At 41.8% G+C, this 22,302-nt stretch overlaps 2 protein-coding genes across 4 annotated transcripts; one reads left to right on the forward strand and one right to left on the reverse strand.

Annotated features, from left to right (window-relative positions):
• Window positions 1–276: 276 nt before the first annotated feature.
• LOC134665827 (pre-rRNA-processing protein TSR1 homolog) lies at window positions 277–12,409 on the reverse strand. Its single transcript, XM_063522828.1, has 13 exons — window positions 12,197–12,409; window positions 11,768–12,038; window positions 10,601–11,170; window positions 9,731–9,899; window positions 8,747–8,860; window positions 8,191–8,309; window positions 7,695–7,850; window positions 6,281–6,404; window positions 4,980–5,246; window positions 4,436–4,525; window positions 4,226–4,333; window positions 3,786–3,906; window positions 277–457 (listed from the first exon to the last, which is right to left on the reverse strand). The coding sequence occupies exons 1-13, from the start codon at window positions 12,291–12,293 to the stop codon at window positions 303–305; spliced, it is 2,361 nt and encodes a 786-aa protein (XP_063378898.1). The 5' UTR covers window positions 12,294–12,409; the 3' UTR covers window positions 277–302.
• On the forward strand, window positions 10,651–22,238 carry LOC134665836 (protein transport protein Sec61 subunit alpha). Of its 3 annotated transcripts, XM_063522856.1 has the most exons (12): window positions 10,651–10,660; window positions 12,886–12,987; window positions 13,137–13,204; window positions 13,429–13,494; window positions 14,197–14,407; window positions 15,532–15,693; window positions 16,698–16,793; window positions 17,832–17,998; window positions 18,737–18,877; window positions 19,752–20,000; window positions 21,277–21,531; window positions 21,897–22,238. In XM_063522856.1, exons 2-12 carry the CDS (start codon window positions 12,981–12,983, stop codon window positions 22,038–22,040), a joined length of 1,566 nt encoding a protein of 521 aa, XP_063378926.1. In that variant the 5' UTR covers window positions 10,651–10,660; window positions 12,886–12,980; the 3' UTR covers window positions 22,041–22,238. The 3 variants fall into 3 exon arrangements, with proteins under 3 accessions (XP_063378926.1, XP_063378925.1, XP_063378927.1); XM_063522855.1 differs by lacking the exon at window positions 10,651–10,660 and having other exon boundaries at window positions 12,827–12,987; XM_063522857.1 differs by lacking the exons at window positions 10,651–10,660; window positions 21,897–22,238 and having other exon boundaries at window positions 12,828–12,987; window positions 21,277–21,803.
• The last annotated feature ends 64 nt before the right edge of the window (window positions 22,239–22,302 follow it).

Below are 22,302 nucleotides of genomic sequence, written 5' to 3' on the forward strand. Positions count from 1 at the left end.
TTTAAGGCGTGACAAGCAACGTCAATCACAATGATAATGGCGTGGCGATGGCGTCCATTGAAGATAATATTTATTTTGTATGAAAAATAGGGAGTCTAAATACTTCATAATTTTTAAAAGTTGTTAAACAAGTGTCACCGTTTGAGGAGTACAATCTATGTTGTAATTATTTGCTCATGTTACAGGCCACACCCGGTATATCGCTTAGCCTCGTAAAGGGTTAAGCCGACGTGTACATTTAGTTGTACCCGTAAGGCCCATAAAAAAACTCATGGACATGACTGTACATTTTATTTGTCTATCTATCCCTCCATGGCATCAGTCGCTGTGTCCTTATCTGTGACGATGCAATCCTCGTAGTTCCATTTCGGGAACATTCGCTTGTAGAGGTGAAGCAGCACCGTGTCTTGTGACTTGAGCTGGCCGTCGAATACGCATTTCATGTGCCCGTGGGTACCTAGAAAAGGTAAATAGATATTTTAAAATATTCTGCTTTCTAACAACTACTAAAGCGATATGGCTCCCTACCGACGTGATATCGTGCCGGCAAAGAGAATCAAATTCAATTCTAAATATAACATTTCAGGGACATTTTGGCTCGCAAATCTAAACCTGGAGCAAAGAAAGCCAAGGATAGCATGACCAGACTGACAGTTCAAAAAAGACAATCGAATTTCGAATTCCAATCTTACTGATCGAAAATAGAACTCATGTTTGAAGTGCCGTATGTGGGATAGCCTGGTAAAGGGATATACTACTAAGCTTTCAAGTAAGATTTATATTGGGTTGCATGCACCCACGATTTCGGCGTGCGAGTGACGTGTTTAAAAGGCGTTTAATATAATACAGTCATTATATGTTTTGAGACAAACAAATTAATATAGTTTTCAAACCTGTGTGACGTGATACGTCTAGGTGTACTGTTTAAAATGCACCACTCTCCCCCCCCCTCCACCTGACGCTCGACCCCCCCCACCTTGAAATGTGTCCCCGTTGGTAGTTTTTTGGCATTCTCACGAAAACTATAATAGATATCAAAAAAGTGTCAAGGACAGAATTAATCCTCATTAAATTTAGAACAAAAATGGTCTTATGTGTTTTATTATAAGTTGGACGGTATTCAAGCTATAAGTACTTGTATAACCTTAAAATAACAAAATAACCATACTAGTATGACGAAATGCAGAATATCTTCAAAACGGCTAGACCGATTTTAATAAAATATACCAAAAAAGTCACCGCAGTGAAGCCAGCTATCAAACAAAAGAAACTACATCAAAATCGGTTCATCCGTTTCGGCGTTACGAAGTCACAGGTAAACACAGAAATACAATTTTTTTTCAACTGCACCCAATAATTTTGTAAACCGAATAATTTTGATCAATTATTTTAATGAGATCATGTCCCTTGAAGTTTTAGCTTTACGAAAAGTTAAAAAACATGGAAAACGGCCCAGTATTTTTCAAATTATCGGCATTTTCCCGATTTGTGAGTGGTTTCGTGTTATCACGCGCACGAGTTGCCCTTGACCCCTATAGAACGGGGGGTAAGGGAGGGGTTGTTATCAGTCACTTATCAGAAGTTGACCGGTACACATATCCGCATATTTTCCCGTAAAGAAGACCTGTGAAAAATGGAAACCACTGAAGCTGAAGTCCGCCAAGTCGTCCAGCTCACCTCCTGCAAGAGGGGCGTAGCCAACGTTCAGTAGCCGCCACGCTGAATTTAAGTCAATCTACAGTTTGCAGAGTTTACCAGAGGTTCCAACGGACTGGATCCTTTACTTCAAGACCAAGAAGCGGCCGCAAAAAGTGTACATCAGAGAGGGACGACCGCTTCATTGTCACAACATCTCTCCGAGATCGACACCTGACAAGCGTTGCCATCCAGCAGCGTCTGCGTGAGATACGAGGAGTGGCTGCCAGTGAGTGGACAATAAGAAGAAGACTTAAGAAAGCGAACTTGACACCCAGGAGGCCTGCAACGGGGCCCAGATTGCTGGCGCGACACCGTACAGCCCGAAGAGAGTTTGCAGAAAATCATATGGACTGGACCATTGAGCAATGGACCCCAGTTCTCTTCTCGGACGTGTGCAGAATATGCTTGAATGGATGTGACCGAAGAGGAAGAGTCTACAGAAGGCCAGAAGAACGGTTCGCCCAATGTTGCTACTCCGAAAGGGTCGCCTATGGCGGTGGATCCGTGATGTTCTGGGACGACGTTTCCTACGACGCGCGAACAGAGCTAGTTTTCGTGCCTGGCGGGGGCCGTGGCGCGACTTTCGGAGAAGCAACATTGGGCGAACCGTTCTTCTGGCCTTCTGTAGACTCTTCCTCTTCGGTCACATCCATTCAAGCATATTCTGCACACGTCCGAGAAGAGAACTGCGGTCCATTGCTCAATGGTCCAGTCCATATGATTTTCTGCAAACTCTCTTCGGGCTGTACGGTGTCGCGCCAGCAATCTGGGCCCCGTTGCAGGCCTCCTGGGTGTCAAGTTCGCTTTCTTAAGTCTTCTTCTTATTGTCCACTCACTGGCAGCCACTCCTCGTATCTCACGCAGACGCTGCTGGATGGCAACGCTTGTCAGGTGTCGATCTCGGAGAGATGTTGTGACAATGAAGCGGTCGTCCCTCTCTGATGTACACTTTTTGCGGCCGCTTCTTGGTCTTGAAGTAAAGGATCCAGTCCGTTGGAACCTCTGGTAAACTCTGCAAACTGTTGATTGACTTAAATTCAGCGTGGCGGCTACTGAACGTTGGCTACGCCCCTCTTGCAGGAGCTGAGCTGGACGACTTGGCGGACTTCAGCTTCAGTGGTTTCCATTTTTCACAGGTCTTCTTTACGGGAAAATATGCGGATATGTGTACCGGTCAACTTCTGATAAGTGACTGATAACAACCCCTCCCTTACCCCCCGTTTTATAGGGGTCAAGGGCAACTCGTGCGCGTGATAACACGAAACCACTCACAAATCGGGAAAATGCCGATAATTTGAAAAATACTGGGCCGTTTTCCATGTTTTTTAACTTTTCGTAAAGCTAAAACTTCAAGGGACATGATCTCATTAAAATAATTGATCTAAATTGATCGGTTTACAAAATTATTGGGTGCAGTTAAAAAAAAATTGTATTTCTGTGTTTACCTGTGACTTCGTAACGCCGAAACGGATGAACCGATTTTGATGTAGTTTCTTTTGTTTGATAGCTGGCTTCACTGCGGTGACTTTTTTGGTATATTTTATTAAAATCGGTCTAGCCGTTTTGAAGATATTCTGCATTTCGTCATACTAGTATGGTTATTTTGTTATTTTAAGGTTATACAAGTACTTATAGCTTGAATACCGTCCAACTTATAATAAAACACATAAGACCATTTTTGTTCTAAATTTAATGAGGATTAATTCTGTCCTTGACACTTTTTTGATATCTATTATAGTTTTCGTGAGAATGCCAAAAAACTACCAACGGGGACACATTTCAAGGTGGGGGGGGGTCGAGCGTCAGGTGGAGGGGGGGGGAGAGTGGTGAATTTTAAACAGTACACCTAGATGTATCACGTCACACAGGTTTGAAAACTATATTAATTTGTTTCATTTTCCCATACATTGATTACATAGAATGACTCAATTAAATAGTCATTCTAGATATTTTTTTCAAGTGTACTGATGGGAATCGTGTTATGCATTATTTATAAACATAAACGAGTGGCGAAAGACAGTGGAGGCCTTTGCCCAGCAGTGGGACACAATACAGGCTACTAAAAATATAAATTAAAAAAAACATACCTAGAGGTTCCTTGATGTGTCCAGTACGCCCGTACTTCGTGCGCAGCTTGCAGGGCTTGAAGTATATCACGTCCTCTCTATTGAAGAACATGAACCTGATCACCGCCGATCTTTTGTTCACCTGCAAAAGAAAATAAACAAAAGATGGTTAACCTATTGTATTGACATATTTTTTTATACAAATCATCATATTCATATTAAATTTCCCAGCAGTTTGCGAATCACTCTCTCAACCTTTTTTTCTAAAGTTCTCGCGAACCCCAGATTTAGAAAATCTGTATTATTATAAAAATCATTGGATTTTTTACTTAGTGCTATATTTGTGTGTACGTCGAACTAATGCGTTTTTCATTCAGTTTTGGGAATACCTGTGGTTTAGTCATTTATTGCTAAAGCTAAAAAATCAAGTGCAGTAAAATGGACGGTTCCCTGTTAAATACCTTGTATGGATGACCGGAGAGTACTATTCTCTTGACAATCAGCCTGTCAGGGTTACAAGACAGTAGCACTCCAGAAGCAACTAGTTGCAGTTTCGTATTCCGTTTTTCCTGAAAACATAATTAAATCTTTTACCATTCATTATTTCGTTTAGTATTCAAATGTTTTTTATATCGAAAGGAAAATTATAAATGTAGGTTGATTAAATATACCTTGAAACAAAGCACCGAAGATGGGCTGAACTGGATGGGTGCGTAGAATGTGGCGACACATGTTGAGCCCGGTTGGAAGAATCTTTCATACTGGAACAATTAAATCGACAATTGAATAAGACAAAATAGAAAATTTTACATAATTCAATTACCATCACCATATTGGTTCACATTTTGTCTCAATAAATTATCCTAAAAGTTCAACAATATCAGAAGGGAAGGAAGGCAGTAAGAGTAATTTAAATTCCTGGGGTATGATCCGTAGGAATATCTCAAATCAACTAATTTTTTTTACAATATAGGACCAAAAGATTCACCTTATGTTTATTGAGGAGCCCGAAGAAGGAGAGGGGGCGTTTTTGTTGACAGAGTGGAAGGAATTCCACAGATCATGGTTTATTGTCGGAAAATATCCAACCCAACAGTCTCTCAGCCGCGGTTTTAGCGTAGGATAGCAGATGGGGAGATATTAAAGGTCTTCTCCCGAGTCATGATCCGTCGTAATGTTTTAGGCAACTCAGGGTTCCTGTAATACAAGACTGACCTTATGTTTACTGCCATTAGTATGCTGACTGAATATCGGGTTGACGATGAACCTCCGGTAGCCCACTTGGAAGATCAGCCGCTCCTTGCTCTTGATGGGTTCGTCGGAGGCGCCCGTGCGCTTCAGCACTACGTTCATGAGCGACATCTTGTGCTCGTGGGGGAGGAGGCCGAACACGGAGAGGGGGGCGGTTTTGTTGGCCGAGTGGAAAGATTTCCATAGGTCTTGGCGAACGTTTGATATGTGGATGGTCGCGTAGATTCCGTACTAGAATTTAAAAACATCATCATCATCATCATTTCAGTCTATATACGTACCACTGCTGAGCACAGGCCTCCTCTCATGCGCGAGAGGGCTTGGTCTATAGTCCCCACGCTAGCCCAATGCGGATTGGGGCGCTAGCCCAATGAGGATTTAAAAACATAATTTAGTTGAATGGTTATATAATGAGATTAATGAACGAAGAAACGTAATCATAGTGGGAATTAATTGTAAATTGGTAAGCAATGATTGAAAGTGACCCATTGCACCCGAGATATTTTTCCACCTTAGATCGACGGTGAAATGCGAGCAATAAAAAAACGAACTTGTCAACGACTATAAAGTGTTATAGGTATATATTCTATTGAAAAATTAAAGTAAAAAGACAAACATTTACGGAATCAATAAGTTATGTATATATAAGAATTTAAAATATAATAGTCTGTCAAGCCATTTCCGGCAGCAGAAAAAAGCGGCAAATTTAGGCGAGAAGGGTTATCGTCCCATATAAATTTGAATTTTGCGCCTTTTTCTACTGACAAAGTTGTTTGAAAGACTAATCAATTTTGAACAAAACTTCTTTTGCATCAGTTCCCAGAAGCTCGCGTATAGAAATAGCGAGGGTTCATTTAGACGATGCGAGAACTCGCATGCAAGTTTCATTACATTGCTGGTTTTGATCGGTCGGTGAATTGGACGTAACCAACAGTCCGCAATGTAACTAAAATCGCATGCGAGTTCGCGCGCCGTCTAAATTAGCCCTTACCGTATTGACGAGACCGTCCTGGACGCGACGGCGAGTGCGGTCGTAGCTCTCGAACTGGAGATGAAAACGTAGTCCGACGGCAGGTTGTTTTTAGTGAGTCCATTTCACTCTGTACTATACTATCTCTCTCCGTATTGACGAGACTGTCCTCCTCCTTATGGACGCGACTGTCGTGCGGTTGTGGCCTCTATTGCCTCTATTGTCAGGGAGTGCTCAGATATTGTGAACACCTCGGCCGCTCCGATATATCTGATGGCGACTGTACTAGACTCACCGTATTGATGAGGCTATCCTCCTTCTCCTTGTAGACGCGGCGGCGCGTGCGGTCGTAGTTCTCGAACTGGAAGATGCGCGCGAAGTCCGATGGCAGGTTCTCTTTAGGGTCCCACGGAGATGATCTGTCATATTCAACACATTTTATCCTACTATTCGCTTATAGCTATCGCTATTACATAGACTAAATTACGAATGTTCGCTAATTTAGAATCATTGCTAATGTTTTGCCGACATACAAGGGTTTTTACTTGCGCTTTATGCGATTTAACAAGACTACCTCTTCATTGTTAGTGAATTATCTGTCCCGTGTATCGTCACCTGCCTGAAGGACTCGAGGCCGCGGTAGCGCACGAAGCGCTCCCGCGCCGGTAAGTGTCGGCTTCGTCGGGGAACTGTGCCGAGCGGCCGCTAGTCGTGCCGCTCATGTCAGTCTATAGTGTCACCTGAAGGACTCGAGGCCGCGGTAGCGCACGAAGCGCTCCCGCGCCGGTAAGTGTCGGCTTCGTCGGGGAACTGTGCCGAGCGGCCGCTAGTCGTGCCGCTCATGTCAGTCTATAGTGTCACCTGAAGGACTCGAGGCCGCGGTAGCGCACGAAGCGCTCCCGCGCCGGTAAGTGTCGGCTTCGTCGGGGAACTGTGCCGAGCGGCCGCTAGTCGTGCCGCTCATGTCAGTCTATAGTGTCACCTGAAGGACTCGAGGCCGCGGTAGCGCACGAAGCGCTCCCGCGCCGGTAAGTGTCGGCTTCGTCGGGGAACTGTGCCGAGCGGCCGCTAGTCATGCCGCTCATGTCAGTCTATAGTGTCACCTGAAGGACTCGAGGCCGCGGTAGCGCACGAAGCGCTCCCGCGCCGGTAAGTGTCGGCTTCGTCGGGGAACTGTGCCGAGCGGCCGCTAGTCGTGCCGCTCATGTCAGTCTATAGTGTCACCTGAAGGACTCGAGGCCGCGGTAGCGCACGAAGCGCTCCCGCGCCGGTAAGTGTCGGCTTCGTCGGGGAACTGTGCCGAGCGGCCGCTAGTCGTGCCGCTCATATCAGTCTATAGTGTCATCTGAAGGACTCGAGGCCGCGGTAGCGCACGAAGCGCTCCCGCGCCGGTAACTGTCGACTTCGTTGGGGAACTGTGTCCAGCGGCCGCTAGTCGTGCCGCTCATATCAGTCTATAGTCAATTTAAGAACTCATGCAAGGCCGAGATAGCGCACGAAGCGCTCCCGCGCCGGTAACTGTCGACTAGGGAATGCAAACCGATTATTTCCATACAAAATTTTTTGTATGGAAATAATCGGTTATTAACCGAAACCGCGGTTATTTCCATACAAAAAATAACCGATTTGCATTCCTTACTGTCGACTTCGTCGGGGAACTGTGTCGAGCGACCGCTAGTTGTGCAGCTCGTGTCATTCTATAGTGTCACCTGAAGGACTCGAGGCCGCGGTAGCGCAGGAACCGCTCCCGCGCCGGGATGTGCTGCGGCGTGTCGACTTCGTCGGGGAACTGCGCGTCCTGTCGGGCGGCCGCCAGTCGTTGGAGCAGCTCGTGTTCTTCCGCGGCGTCTATTGTTGCGTCGTATCTGTTCATACAATGAGTGTCAATATAGACTTAATATTTTAAGTATCTTAAAATCCAAAACTACCACTAGTTCGTAAAAGGAAAACTTCAACCCCGAGAAGACCAGCGTAATAAACTCGGCAGGTATACATTTACGAGTATTATGATGAAAAGTGCAACATTTCGATGTTCTAGACTTTCTAGAGATATTTGAAAACTTCGTGTATAGAAGAAGGCATTGAGACTACATCAACTCAAATTGCAACACAACAAAATTGCTTCACTTTACTTCCGACTCTAATTCTTGTCCAAGTATTATGAATACATTTTGAGTACAATAGATGTGTAATTATTATAATTACCTGTCGTCAGTAGGTCCCATCTCAGACTCGGTAACAGATTCAAAATCGTTATCTGCGTCCTCTTCCTTCTCTGAGCTGGACTCTTCGCACGACATGAACTCGTCATCCTCATCTTCTTCCTGTTAATCATACTTATTTTTTTAAATCAAAGGCGGGAAACATCTACCTTTGAACCACTGCCCACATTGGAGATTATAATAGAAGTCATAGATTAAAGGTAAGTTACTTGGAGTTTTGAACCAAAATGGAACCAAAGTAACCATCACAGTAGTAAGGCCTGTCTCCATATTGCGCGGCAAACTATCGAATATTGGCTCGCGAGGCAGCCGCGCGCAATGGATACCGGGTTGGCTCGCGAGCCAATTCGATCTGATCGTATTCGATAGTTTGCCGCGCAATATGGAGACAGGCCTTACTACTGTGATGGTTACTGTAGACAATTCTGAACCATACCGGTACAATAATGGGTGCTTTTTCTGCAGTGATTTGTTTTATAGCATGCCCATATAATAGTTAAAGAATATCATAGAATACAAAAATGTTAACATAAAATTACCTCGCTCCCGCTGTCATCGGCGGAGCCCTCGCCCTCCGCATCCGACTCCACGATCCAAGCCGCCTGGTAACTCGACCAGCCTTTTGGAACTCTTTTCACCTTCTTTGTCTTTGTCTGCAAATCATAAACTGTTATAAGCAGAGCTCGGATAGGGTGAGCTATTTGCCTTATATATGACATAAGACATGTCAAATTATAAGGCAAATAGCTCACCCTATCCGAGCTCTGGTTATAAGACAAGTATACAGAACTGCACTTTGCATCAGAAGTAAAGTGCAACATCGTTGCAGAGAAATTATGTCAACAGTGTCAACCACAGACAAAACATCCTCCAGACTTAGCATAGTCGCGCTACCCCCTCTGGCACGCATACGGTAATTTTACTCCATGTTCGAGTCGAGAGTGTTTTAGTGTCACGTCCGTGTCTTTGAACGGACCAATCACGCGCACCCCCGCATTTTTGGAACCATCGGTTGTATGAAATAATTGCTCTAAACTCGGTCTAGAAGATTCCTAGTCTATGGTGTCAACACTACTAACATTTTTAAAGGAGATGCCATCTTGCAACTGCACCAAACCAGACTTAAAAATCCCATTTTCTCCATCTATTCATATTTAATAAAATCAGACTCAATTGTATAATCGTCAGGTGACAAGCAAAACTCACTATTGACTAAAAAAATAATTAAACGAAAATCAACCTTATTTAAGTAATAATATGGTTCACTATGGCTAAGAATCACTCACTATGGTAATTAATGAGTTTTACTTGTCACCTGATGATAAAGAAAAACCCTTAGGGCTACTTAACCCACATCTAGCGTCTTTCGAGCGTCGGCGTCTACAACTGTATGGCCGCGCTCGACGCAACGTCGACGCAACTGCGCAGTGACGTCATTTTCCATAGCGCTGACCAGACGCCGACAAATGCCGACGCTCGAAAAATGCTAGTTGTGGGGGGCCCTTAATGTAAATACTTCTCACTTCTGCATTTGCCTGCGCTATCTCCTCCTCAGTAGGCCAGGTCTGCTCAGCATCCATTGGATCGGGTACATTCTCCGAGTCCAGGCTCTCCTGTTTAGCTGGATCAGCCACTTGCAACACAGATACCTTCACCACCTCCGCTTCCATTGAGTCAGGTTTAGTATTTTCTCTGTTGAACAATAATAAACCTCTTTCAGAATAAATTATATCCAAAGTAATAAATAATAAAAACATTTGTTGAAGTTAGGTCAACACCTACGAGAAAAAAAAGCGGCATATTTAGTCCGGCATATTTTGCTGGCTGTTCAAAGAGGGAATGCCAGCAGCGTGCTAGGCACATTTACCCGGGTACCTATCGACCCTAGTGTGTAAATTTCTATAATATTACTTTTTATATTTGTAATAAATAAATAATATTGTATAAAAACATTATGCATAACTCAGAGAGCCATGGAAAGAAGCATCTTAAAGAAAAGAAGAATAGACAAAATAAGTAGCAAGAACTTAAGAGATAAAACAGGCTTTACTGATGTTACATACAAAACAAAACAACTGAAATGGAAGTGGGCTGGACATACTTGCATAAAACTGTAACACTCTGGCACCCTAGAGGGCACAAAAGAAACAGAGGCAGGCAGTTTAAAAGATGGTCTGATGAAATCCAAGACATGGCTGGAAGGACAAACACAAAAACATGGACCAGATTAGTTCATAATAAGGAAGAGTGGAGAAGATTGGGGGAGGCCTTTGCCCAAAGGCACACAGAAGCGGTTACCGTAGAATGTAGATTAAGAAAAACTGTAGATATAGTATAAAAAAAATTTACCTTTTCTGAAATAAGGCTATAAATAAAAAAATATATATACTTACTTGCCCAAAATTAGAGGGTGAGGATCATCATGTCCATCTATTCTTGACATTTGAAAGTCTCCCAACCCAGTTACATGAACCAAACCATTGACATCCAATGGCATTCCTTTCAAATACCCAGTGACTCTTAATGTACCACTTTCACCTTCTGCGTCAGGCACATACTCGTAAGACTCGGCAAGCATGTACGGTCTCTTCTCCCTGTGATGTAATATGTTTCGTTTCTGGTTACCAATCCTACGTAACACATTCAAACCATCTGAACTCTTATCCAATTGCATAATTTTTTCTTCAGGCAGCCATTTTGATATTAGTTTTTGCACATTCTGCTTTTCTGTGGTGCGTTTCTTAGGGTTTACTCCTTCAATATCCATGGCTACTACCAAGGGGGTGGGCATTCCCTGTGCCATGGATAGAGCAAGAACTTTTTCACCCCACTCATCAACGGGTTCATCTAGAGCTGAGCTGACATATAACACAGTGTCTGCAACTTTGAGAGTGTCAAGAAGAGCGAATTCATTGTCAGTTTCTGGACAGATAAAGGAGAAGCGTTGCTTAAAGTTCGGCAAGCTGAAACCAATGTTTTATGTTACACAAGAATGGTAACATATTAGTAATTAGTTTTGACGACCGGTCTGGCCTAGTGGGTAGTGACCCTGCCTGCGAAGCCGATGGTCCTGGGTTCGAATCCCAGTAAGGGCATGTATTTGTATGATGATACAGATATTTGTTCCTGAGTCATGGGTGTTTTCTATGTATTTAAGTATTTGTATATTATATATATCGTTGTCTGAGTACCCACAACACAAGCCTTCTTGAGCTTACTGTGGGACTTAGTCGATCTGTGTAAGAATGTCCTATAATATTTATTATTTATTTATTTATTATTTAGTAATGGTAATAACAGGTGCACAAAACTACTAACATGTTGTCTATTTATACAAATAAACAATCTATAGTTATAAATTACTTCTCAATGTCTCAGTTAAAATGTATGTATCTAACAGCTTGCAACCAAAAAGTAAAAAAAAAAATTAAAGATAATTTCCCTGAGATACGTCAGTTACTAAAAGATCAGAAGTGTGTGAGATGTGTCAGTTACAAAGGTTATAATTAATAATAAAGCAATTTTTTAACAATTAGTTATTTAATATGCCCAATATTTACCCAATATGCAGGATGCCATTTTCAGACTGTGAGACCACAGCTCCTTCAGAACATGTCCTCAAAATCGCAAGTGCGGATTGAACGTCCAGTTGAGCATTTAAAGGAACCACACACACCAAAAATGGCGGGTTCCTGGTGCCTCCTAATGCGCGCTTTTTAGATAACACCTCTTCGCGCTTGTTTCTACGAAGCTGGAGTGCTTGGTGACGACGCTCATCTTTTTTAAGAATATGGCGGTTACGGCGGACAAATTCCTTTGCGTTTACTTTTCCTAAAAATAAAAAAAGTGTGTGAACATGATAGCGACTTTCGTTAAGTATTCTACGTAAATCCGTACCAAAAATCACATGTAATTTGTAACTTAGAGACAGTTAATGTTGCTGAATTCTATACAAAAGTAAGATTTAAAGTGTATACTTGAAACCTAACCTTTCACGGCAGCGGCGATGCCACGCTTAGACCGATGGCGAGATTTATGAACCTTGTTGCTCTGCTTCAGAGTTCCCGAACGATGCGCTTGCTGCATTTTTGTCGTTACTTCAGTAGTTATTTCCGGAGATCAGAATTATTTACTAATAACAGCACATGGCGAAACTTGCGGAGTTAAAGGCAAATTGACAGTGAAAGTGACACTGACAGTGACATTTAACAGCTGTCAAAAAAAAGGGTATTTTCTATCTAAGCCACATGTTAAAAATGTTGTATTCTTTTACTGCCCTAAATTTATGCATGGTTAAAACTTTTACTTGAACAGCTTTAGATACTTAACACTATTCGACATACAATTAGAAACGCCACAAACTTTTCCCTAAAAACAATAAACATGAATTCGAAAAAAATATACATGTTATTATTTAGAAACGTTTAATATGTAAGTGAGGGTGTGAATTATAAGCAAAAGTACTACTTTTGCTTGTTTTAAAGGTAAGATTTGTTCTAATTAGAATGGTTTTAAGACAAAAACATGCAACATTCTTTTCAAAACAATCCTTTTATTTTCATTATTAGGGCAACATTACGCACGCCAACATCACAGGTCACGTGACGTGACGTTGTGGACGTGTCATTTGTAGACGGCTCGCTGGCGGCGTAGCGCACGCTCATTTTCACGAAAGTCCAGTTGGAGTGTTACTAATGAACAAAAGTTGAATGGTTTTAGTCGAATTTACCGGTTAATATTATAGTTAGGATAGTTAAATCTCAATAATTCAAAATGGGAAGTGAGTATCGTTCATATTTCTTAAAATTATCCAGTGATTTTATTCTGATCTACCGACACGTATTATCTTCATATCGGATTCAAATGTGGATTTTAGTTGCAAGTTATGTGTTAAATGTATAACATATTGTGTTTATTTCTCTTTTTCAGTCAAATTCCTCGAAGTCATAAAGCCGTTTTGCAGTATATTACCGGAAATCGCAAAACCGGAGAGAAAGGTAAGTCGATCGTATATATCTTGGTATTACCCAGGGTTTTAGTTCACTTTCTCAATGAATTAATCCAGTAATGCTTAATATATGTTTAAAAATGTATAAATGGGTCATAAAGAAAGTGAAAGTAGCGTATTCGTGGCGTACCTTCTGCCCCAAAAAGTGTAACTGTAAATCGCTATACATACGGTCATAGAGGTTATTTCTAACTGAACTTGTGTTATTTTCAGATCCAATTTCGAGAGAAAGTACTATGGACGGCAATCACACTGTTTATTTTCTTAGTATGCTGTCAGGTAAGCCAATATAATATTTAATTCCATATGCTTCTTTTTTAATGATAAGGATTAACCTTATTTTCAGTTTACTGTTATCATGTCAAACCTCATTATTAAATGACTACAACATAATTATGAGAATCCTAATCTAATAAGTTAAAAAATCCTAATTAGTTATTGTCTCAATGAACATGACCTTCTAATTGGATATACAACCTACTTTCTATTGTTCATTTTCAAATCACACAACAGTTAATTCATGAATAAAATACTCAAAATATTAAGCATAACAAGCATGATCAAATTATGAGCCACCTCCATACATGTTAGAGTCTGAATAGAAAACCAGTTTGCATAGTACAGGGTACACGTCAAAAATGTATTGTTTTATTCAGAGATAACTTTGACGTGTTCAAGTCATCAAAAATACAGATTTCTAAACAAAGTAATATTGTTATTCAGATTCTACCTTCATAAATTTTAATTTCTTGCTGTATGTATTAAGGCAGCCATTCTCAAAGTGTGCTCCGCGGAGCCCTAGGGCTCAACAAAGCCTTTGTAGGGGCTCCCTGAACAAAAAAAATCAAAATACAGCTCTTCTATATAGCTGGTTCACAGTTCAATGGTGACACGAAAATTTTTAACTTTGTACTCTGTCAAAAGGGTTTCGTCATGAAAATAGTTAAAAACCGCTGTATTAAGGAACAACTTCCTTTCTAGATCCCCCTATTCGGCATCATGTCGTCAGACAGCGCGGATCCCTTCTACTGGATCCGTGTGATCCTGGCATCCAACAGAGGCACCCTCATGGAACTCGGCATCTCCCCGATCGTCACATCTGGTCTTATCATGCAGCTGCTTGCCGGTGCAAAGATTATTGAAGTTGGTGACACTCCAAAGGACAGAGCACTCTTTAATGGTGCCCAAAAATGTAAGTGATATCTGTCTCATATCAGTGGCTTATCAAATACATTTTTATAGTTATGATTAAGTATGATCATTGTTTTCTGTTGTCATCAAATTTTTTTTTTAGTTTTAACGTTCATCTGCCATCAGCTTACGTAGCCATAATCAGATTGTATTGTATCTATACATTTCTTTTTCAAGGTGGTAGTCCATTAACCACCATTCCTATTCTCTCCTGTCAATTTGGTGATCTAATTTAATATGTAATTTTGGTATATAAATACCAGTATGAACTAAAAATCAAACATCTTTTTACTTTTCATATTTGAAATATTAAGCATACTAAAGTAGCTACTTTCAAGTATTGAGATTGAACTTACTTGCAGATAGGAAACAGAATAGTACAGGCAAAATGCCAATTTCATTCACCTCAGGCACATTGCCAATTTATATTTACACAATATAATTAAATGACTTAAAATCTCAACTGACAATGAAAGTACACTACATACTATGTGAAAACTATGTACACAAGATTGTTGAAAGCCTTCAATTTAAATTGAAACAAAAGGATTTTTGTTGTTAATTAATTATTATTGATTATTAATATACCTAAATGATTTGTAATATAATGCCTTCTAATGATATCCTTGAGAGTATTTCACAAAATTATAAAAAATGGTTTGATTTTTACTTAATTGACTAATTTGGTTTTACCTTTGATGATAATGCTCTAGCTGGCTAAAACACAATCCTATCAATTGGCGCAAGACATTACTAATGTGTATTTGACAAAAAGAAGTACTTATACACTACTTACTTTGTACTAGTCCTGTATTCCAAATCTGATTTCTATTGAACTAGCGACCTAGCGACCTGCCCCGGCTTCGCATGGTTAACAAATTATACACCTAAACCTTCCTCAAGAATCACTCTATTGATAGGTGAAATAGTTTTTGAGTTTATCTCGAACATAAAAACAAACACATAAACAGACAGACACAGCGGGGGACATTGTTTTATAAGGTGTAGTGATAACTAAACAGCAAAGTTATATAGGTTATAGGTTATTGGTTTCCGCAACTCGACGTCATATTATTGCGCTTATTAAAAAAAAACAGCAAAGTAAAACAATGTTGTAATCCCCAGTATTCGGCATGGTGATCACGGTGGGCCAAGCCATCGTGTACGTGATGACCGGCATGTACGGCGAGCCCAGCGAGATCGGCGCCGGCGTCTGCCTGCTCATCATCATCCAGCTGTTCGTCGCCGGTCTTATTGTGCTGCTTCTGGACGAGCTGCTGCAGAAAGGTGAGTGAACTACCTTCTTAAATGTAAGGCCTGAGTGGACGCTCGAGTTGGGCGTGCAGCGGGGCAGGGCGTGCGGCGTGCATGTTAAACAAATGCAAACGTATAGGAGCGGCCTTAGTGCACGCTGCTCAAATCACTTGTGAGCCCGACGCCACGCTGCACGCCCCGCTGAACTCTCCACTACACTCCTCCTCTCCTCTACACTAAGGCCGTCTAAGGCTGATTTACACGGCGCGCGAACTCGCATGCGAGTTACATTGCGGACTGTTGATTACATCCAATTCAACCGACCGATAAAAACCGCAATGTAATGAAACTCGCATGTGAATTCTCGCATCGTCTAAATGAGCCCTTATCATTGCGTTTCCAGGTTGCAACTTGTAGAGGCTGGAATTAGCTGACAATTTTTTTTTAAAGTGAATGCCTGCTGACCTGTCAACCCAGAGAAGTTAGTTCTTATTGGGATTAGTCCAGTTTCCTTGCGATTTGTCCTTTATCGAAGAGCAACGAAGGCACAAAATAAGACAGCGATTTGGAAGCTTAGTTTAGGTTAAGTTAGTTAGGTTAGGGTTTAAAAATCAGCTTCTTCTTCTTTTCGTGTCGAGGTTCCATTTTTTATATGATCGATGCCCAGTAGGCAGCGGTGTTGACAGCCCTCGCTGTCGCGTCCCTCAGATCCAGCTCCGAGCAGTGATAAAAATCAGCATCAACATCGGAATGTAACTGATAAATATCACATCATATGTATAACATTCCTAACACTATCACCCAAGATACTACTGAAGAAAGTTGGTACAAACTGTGGTTTGAATTCATATCATTGATTTGGACAACCTGCGTATTTTACTGTCAAGCCAGCACTCCATATATTATACAAAAAGGCCATGTACTCTGCCTCGAATTTATAAATGGTCATAACTTGTCATTTTATAATGTAACAGTTGAATGACTTTTGATGTTCATATCCAACCGACAAGTAAACGTTTCTATTTATTTTTCTCCAGGATATGGTCTCGGATCCGGTATTTCTCTGTTCATCGCCACCAACATCTGCGAAACCATTGTCTGGAAGGCCTTCTCACCTGCTACCGTCAACACTGGTTAGTATTTTGACATGTTTCTTGTATTTATCGAGTCCACGGTGAGTGTGGACGTACATTCACTGCAAAAATAGGCTGCGTCAGCCACCTGAGAGCTCACGATCGTCGCTTTCACTAGCCAGTACATACTCAGTCGCCGAGGCCGAAACCGGCTAGGACAGGATACTGATGATGATTTATTAATAATTACTTAGGTATCCATACACAATATGGATCGTGTGGAAGGAGAATACACTTCATATGAGCTTTTAGAAAACTGGGATTAACTCTAAATTAAGATGATTAAACGTTATCTATAGATAAGATTGTTAATAGATGTCATTTAAGAAAAACAGGCACCTAGTTAAAGGGAGCGTGTCTAGTAGTGTGTGTCCTTAAAAAAAAGTAAGTTGCAAATTTCGGACTTCTAGGTTCTTTTTCTAGCCGAGTATTTCCAGAACAAGGGCACTCTAATAGCCGGCTCCACAGTCCACACAGAGCGAGCATATAGAGGCAATTTCCTCGCGCGTATGCTCGCTCTGTGTAAAATCTGCTAATCTCACCGCATCTAAACTATCAAAACTTGCGCAGTGACAGGTGGCCGATTTAGGTCTCGTTACAAAATAAATAATAGTACTAGATACAGGCTCACTCTCTAACAAAACTCGTCTGTTACGATCAGGACAGATATGGCCGCTAGGTGGCTACAGCGCCACGCGCGGCTTATTAGCCACCAAAATTGGTGTGGAACGGATGTACTTTTAGCTACCTGTTGCAAAGCGACGAAATCGCGGAGTGAGACACGCCTGGCTGAGTTTTTCCAGAAAAAGCGAGTCAATCTCGCCGCATCTAAACTGTCAAAAATTGCGCAGTGACAGATGTCTGATTGCGGCCTCGTAACAGTTGACATAGTTATAGAATGTTCTGACCGTGCCGTACTGTACAGACGACGTTAAAAATATGTTTACACTTTAGCGCGTTACTCCTTTGTAATAAGGCGAAAAATGTAAACATATCTTTGACGTCGACTGTACCTGTCCCCCCCCCCCCCCCCCGCAGGTCGCGGCACGGAGTTCGAGGGCGCGGTGATCGCGCTGTTCCACCTGCTGGCCACGCGCCCCGACAAGGTGCGCGCGCTGCGCGAGGCCTTCTACCGCCAGAACCTGCCCAACCTCATGAACCTGCTCGCCACCGTGCTCGTCTTCGCCATTGTCATATACTTCCAGGTCAGTTCACACATTATAACACCACGCCACCAGGCTAAAGTTGAAATTATTCTACCTACTACTAAACCGAATTGGAAATCAAAATCACAGTACCTGTATCTATACTTTACTATCGGACTATGGATTATGTCTCTAAAGTTATCTCGTTTTTTTAGCATTAGAAAAAGACTGCGCGATCTTGACGTATCTTTATTTGAAAAACTCTTTAAAAATCGGTAACTATTGCTTATGAAAGCAAAAGAATGTAAATAATCGATAGTGTGCTCCTAGAAAAATGTATTGTTATTTTTTATTGACATTTTGGCCGTACAAAAACATACCCATTAGCCATGTCAGAGATCAATTAATTAGTACAGCTTCTTTGAAACCTGTAAGATGTAGTACCTATTTAATTCTCTCCATATTAATTGACCTTTCGACATCTATGATCTTTAACATATTCATTGCCACCCATCCAAACAAGGCGTTCGCGCCAGGCCACAGCAATTTCGTCATACAAAACCGACTATCGGTTCGTCCGGCCTGGGAACGAAATCATAAAATACCCGATAGTCGGGTTTTCAGCACCGAATGTGTTAAAAAAAATTAAACAACAAACACATCTTCAGCATAGGTGAACCATCAAAGTATGTGAACCACAGCATACCCTGTAAAAAAATCTAGACCACAGTGTAGCATTTACGAAAACAATATTGACTAACAAATATCATGTATTGATAACGATATTTTCCTTTGCAGGGCTTCCGTGTAGACCTACCGATCAAGTCTGCGCGCTACCGTGGCCAGTACTCCTCGTACCCGATCAAGCTCTTCTACACCTCCAACATTCCTATCATTCTTCAGTCTGCGCTCGTTTCTAACCTCTACGTTATCTCTCAGGTGAGTTCTGGTTCTCAATACCTTTTGACGTAGATAATTGGCAATAACCGATAATTACATTAATTACACCGGGACAAGTGGCGTACTGGAAGAGAGGCCTATGCTCAGAGGGCCTACCGCGAACCACGTTCGAAGTGTTTCCTCCCTGTCAACGTTACGGACAAATTTACAAGTGCGATAGAGAGGCAACACGTCGAACGTGGTTCGCGGTAAGCTCTCAGCAGTGGGCGATAAAGGGCTGATATGATGATGGACCGATATTTGTATAGATGCCGAAATTGAGTTAGTAAAACCATCCTTTTAGTACGACTCGCAATTTCTATCTGTTAATATTTGATAAATACGTATGATTGTAATTCGTTAAAAATGTACTATTAGTGTGAGAAGTTTGGCAATTCTCAACAGTCGGCTTTTGTCCAAAACTCTTGGCTACTGACATCTACTACAAGTAAATATTGGTCTTCGGTTGACGACGTAAGTCGCATAAGGCTTCAGCTTCACATGATACGGGCCGAACATTTATTTAAAGAGACCGAGACCGTAGAACCACGGAATAAATAATAGTACTACCGTACATAAAGGACACTTAATTACTACAAAACCGAAGTTTGACAGCGATTCAGGGACGAATCATGCTATCCCTTTCTATTGTATGGCACTATCCCTTTCGGCTATGTAGGGTTGTCAAAATTCAAGTCATTAGATAAGAATCTGTGGTCGTGCACGCAAAAGGACGTCAAGTGGTGCCAACCCTAATAATTGCTCGGAGCAATGCTGAGCCGAGTTTGGCCGAAGTCAGGAGTGTCTCCCCACTGGTAGAACCTAACATACACATTCATTATTTACGTGCGATTAACATTCCGTTCGTCCGCAGATGTTGGCCGTGAAATTCAGCGGTAACTTCCTGGTGAACCTGCTGGGCGTGTGGGCGGACGTGGGCGGCGGCGGGCCCGCCCGCGCGTACCCGGTGGGCGGGCTGTGCTACTACTTCAGCCCGCCGGAGTCGCTCGCGCACATCGCGCACGACCCGCTGCACGCCGTGCTCTACATCATCTTCATGCTCGGCTCCTGCGCCTTCTTCTCCAAGACCTGGATCGACGTGTCCGGATCCTCGGCTAAGGACGTGAGTACTCATCATCTTACCCCCTTATTCATAAACGTTTACTAAAGTTGACAAGCCGATAATAATCGATTGTCCCTTTCCATCATACCAATACGTCGGAAAGGGACAAACGATTATTATCGGCTTGTTAACTTTAGTAAACGTTTATGAATAAGGGGGTTAGCCTTTATCCTATATCAGCGGTCGGCAACCTTTTAGCAGCCAAGGGCCACATAGTAGTTAAGGAAGTTGACGCAGGCCGCACTTTTGTTAATATGTGTGACTTTATCAGACATTGTTGTTTGATAATATTACATACAAAATAGCCAGGGGGGCTCGCGGGCCGCAAGTGAGAGGTTCGCGGGCCTCATACGCCGTGTTGCCGACCGCTGTCCTATATCTTAGGGTTTGGGGTTGGCTCTCCATATCATTTTGCGCCGTTCTACTCTATTTTGCGTCATGTCAGGGCTTGCGTCTATCGTCCTCAAATCTTTCGACACTGTGCTCATCCATGTAAGTATTGTAAACCGAAAATGACGCTAGCCTAGAGATTATACTTGGTACAGTCACCTGTAATAATATACACCATGAAGGCCGCAATAATATCTGACACAATCTTATAGAGATTTTGTAGAGCCATAAGAATGTGTTGCCTATTTTTGCGGCTTTTGAAGAGTAACATATTATGGCAGGTGACTGTACACATATTCGGCCAACGTAGGCTGATCTAAGACGCAGTTATGCGTTAGATCCGCAAACACGCAATTTTATTGAACGGAGTAAAACAAGTTTGTTCGACAACCTAACTTCATTACCGTATCTGCGTGTTATCGATAACTTGTTATTCTTTATCTACTTTTACGCTTACGATTTTTGAAGCATGTTGAGAAAATAATGAAATTAAATACTTTGCAATATTAAACATTTCACGCGTTGAGACACATTTACACAAGATTAGATTATTAGTATTACACAATTTAATTTCCTTTAATAACTTAAACTTAAATTATAATTGAGAGTTATCACCTTCAAACGAGCAATTCTTGTTTATGTATATTTTTCGGGGATCTCGGAAACGGCTCTAACGATTTGGATGAAATTTGGGGATTTTCAGGGGCGAAAAATTGATCTAGATTTCTCTGGTTCTGCACTAGATTTGAAATTTTATCGATGTTTATAATTACTCTGTAATACTGAACGAAAAATACTGTCCAACATCTCCCCTTGTATTTCATTTACAATCCCGAACGAGATTTGGTCATATCAGAAAGTAACGTATGTTCATACTATTGTGTAGGTCGCCAAGCAGCTGAAGGAACAACAAATGGTGATGCGCGGGCACCGCGACAACTCCATGATCCACGAGCTGAACCGCTACATCCCGACGGCGGCGGCGTTTGGCGGGCTCTGCATCGGCGCGCTGTCCGTGCTCGCCGACTTCCTCGGCGCTATCGGCTCCGGCACCGGCATACTGCTAGCCGTCACCATCATCTACCAGTACTTCGAGATCTTCGTCAAGGAGCAGGCGGAGATGGGCGGCATGAGCACGCTGCTCTTCTAAACTCCTAAATACAATATCGTCGGCGGCGACGCTGCAGTTTTATTAGTTATTACTCAATGATATAACTTAAGATAGGTTATAGGGGTTACAAAAGTGCTTAAATTGTGACAAATTGTACAAGTTGCCTGCAGTCGCGGCTGAGCAATCGGGAAATGTGCACGCGCTGATGAGCTCCCGCTCACCGAAAGAGACAAGCTTATGTTTAACAACGAGTATGACAAATAAGGATGGAATGCGAAAATTAATAAAAGATTACATATCTCTTCGTAGGTTGGTAAAGAAATATGGAAGTATTTTTTGTGCTCCTCAAGTATGAGCATAACCTATCTATAGTTATATAATATCATTGTTATTACTCGGTAGCGCCGCCGCCGGCGCTCGTGTGCGCGACGCGTGTGTGGGTGATGTGCTATTTATATGAAATGAACTTTATAATAAAAATAATTTACGAGAAGTACAGACGTTGTTTTTGTCGAGCCTCACGTCTATTGTTCTATTGAGAATTGATTCGTGTTGGATTTATTATAAAAGACTTAGTGTTAAGGATTTCGTGACGTATTTTGTTGTGAATATATTGTTTTTTCACTGAACAGCACGTAGAGTTTCTGTTGGTCCGGTCGGATGTGATAGTTTATATCTTACAATAGTTACGTATTACCACATGACAGTTGCAGTGTATTAAAATATTTTAGAACACATTTGCTTTTTTACTTTCACTAGAAACTAGAACTAACCTAAAATTAGATAAGGTAAAGTAACAGA

The sequence above is a fragment of the Cydia fagiglandana genome, chromosome 7 (assembly GCF_963556715.1).
Source record: "Cydia fagiglandana chromosome 7, ilCydFagi1.1, whole genome shotgun sequence".
Lineage (NCBI taxonomy): Eukaryota > Metazoa > Arthropoda > Insecta > Lepidoptera > Tortricidae > Cydia > Cydia fagiglandana.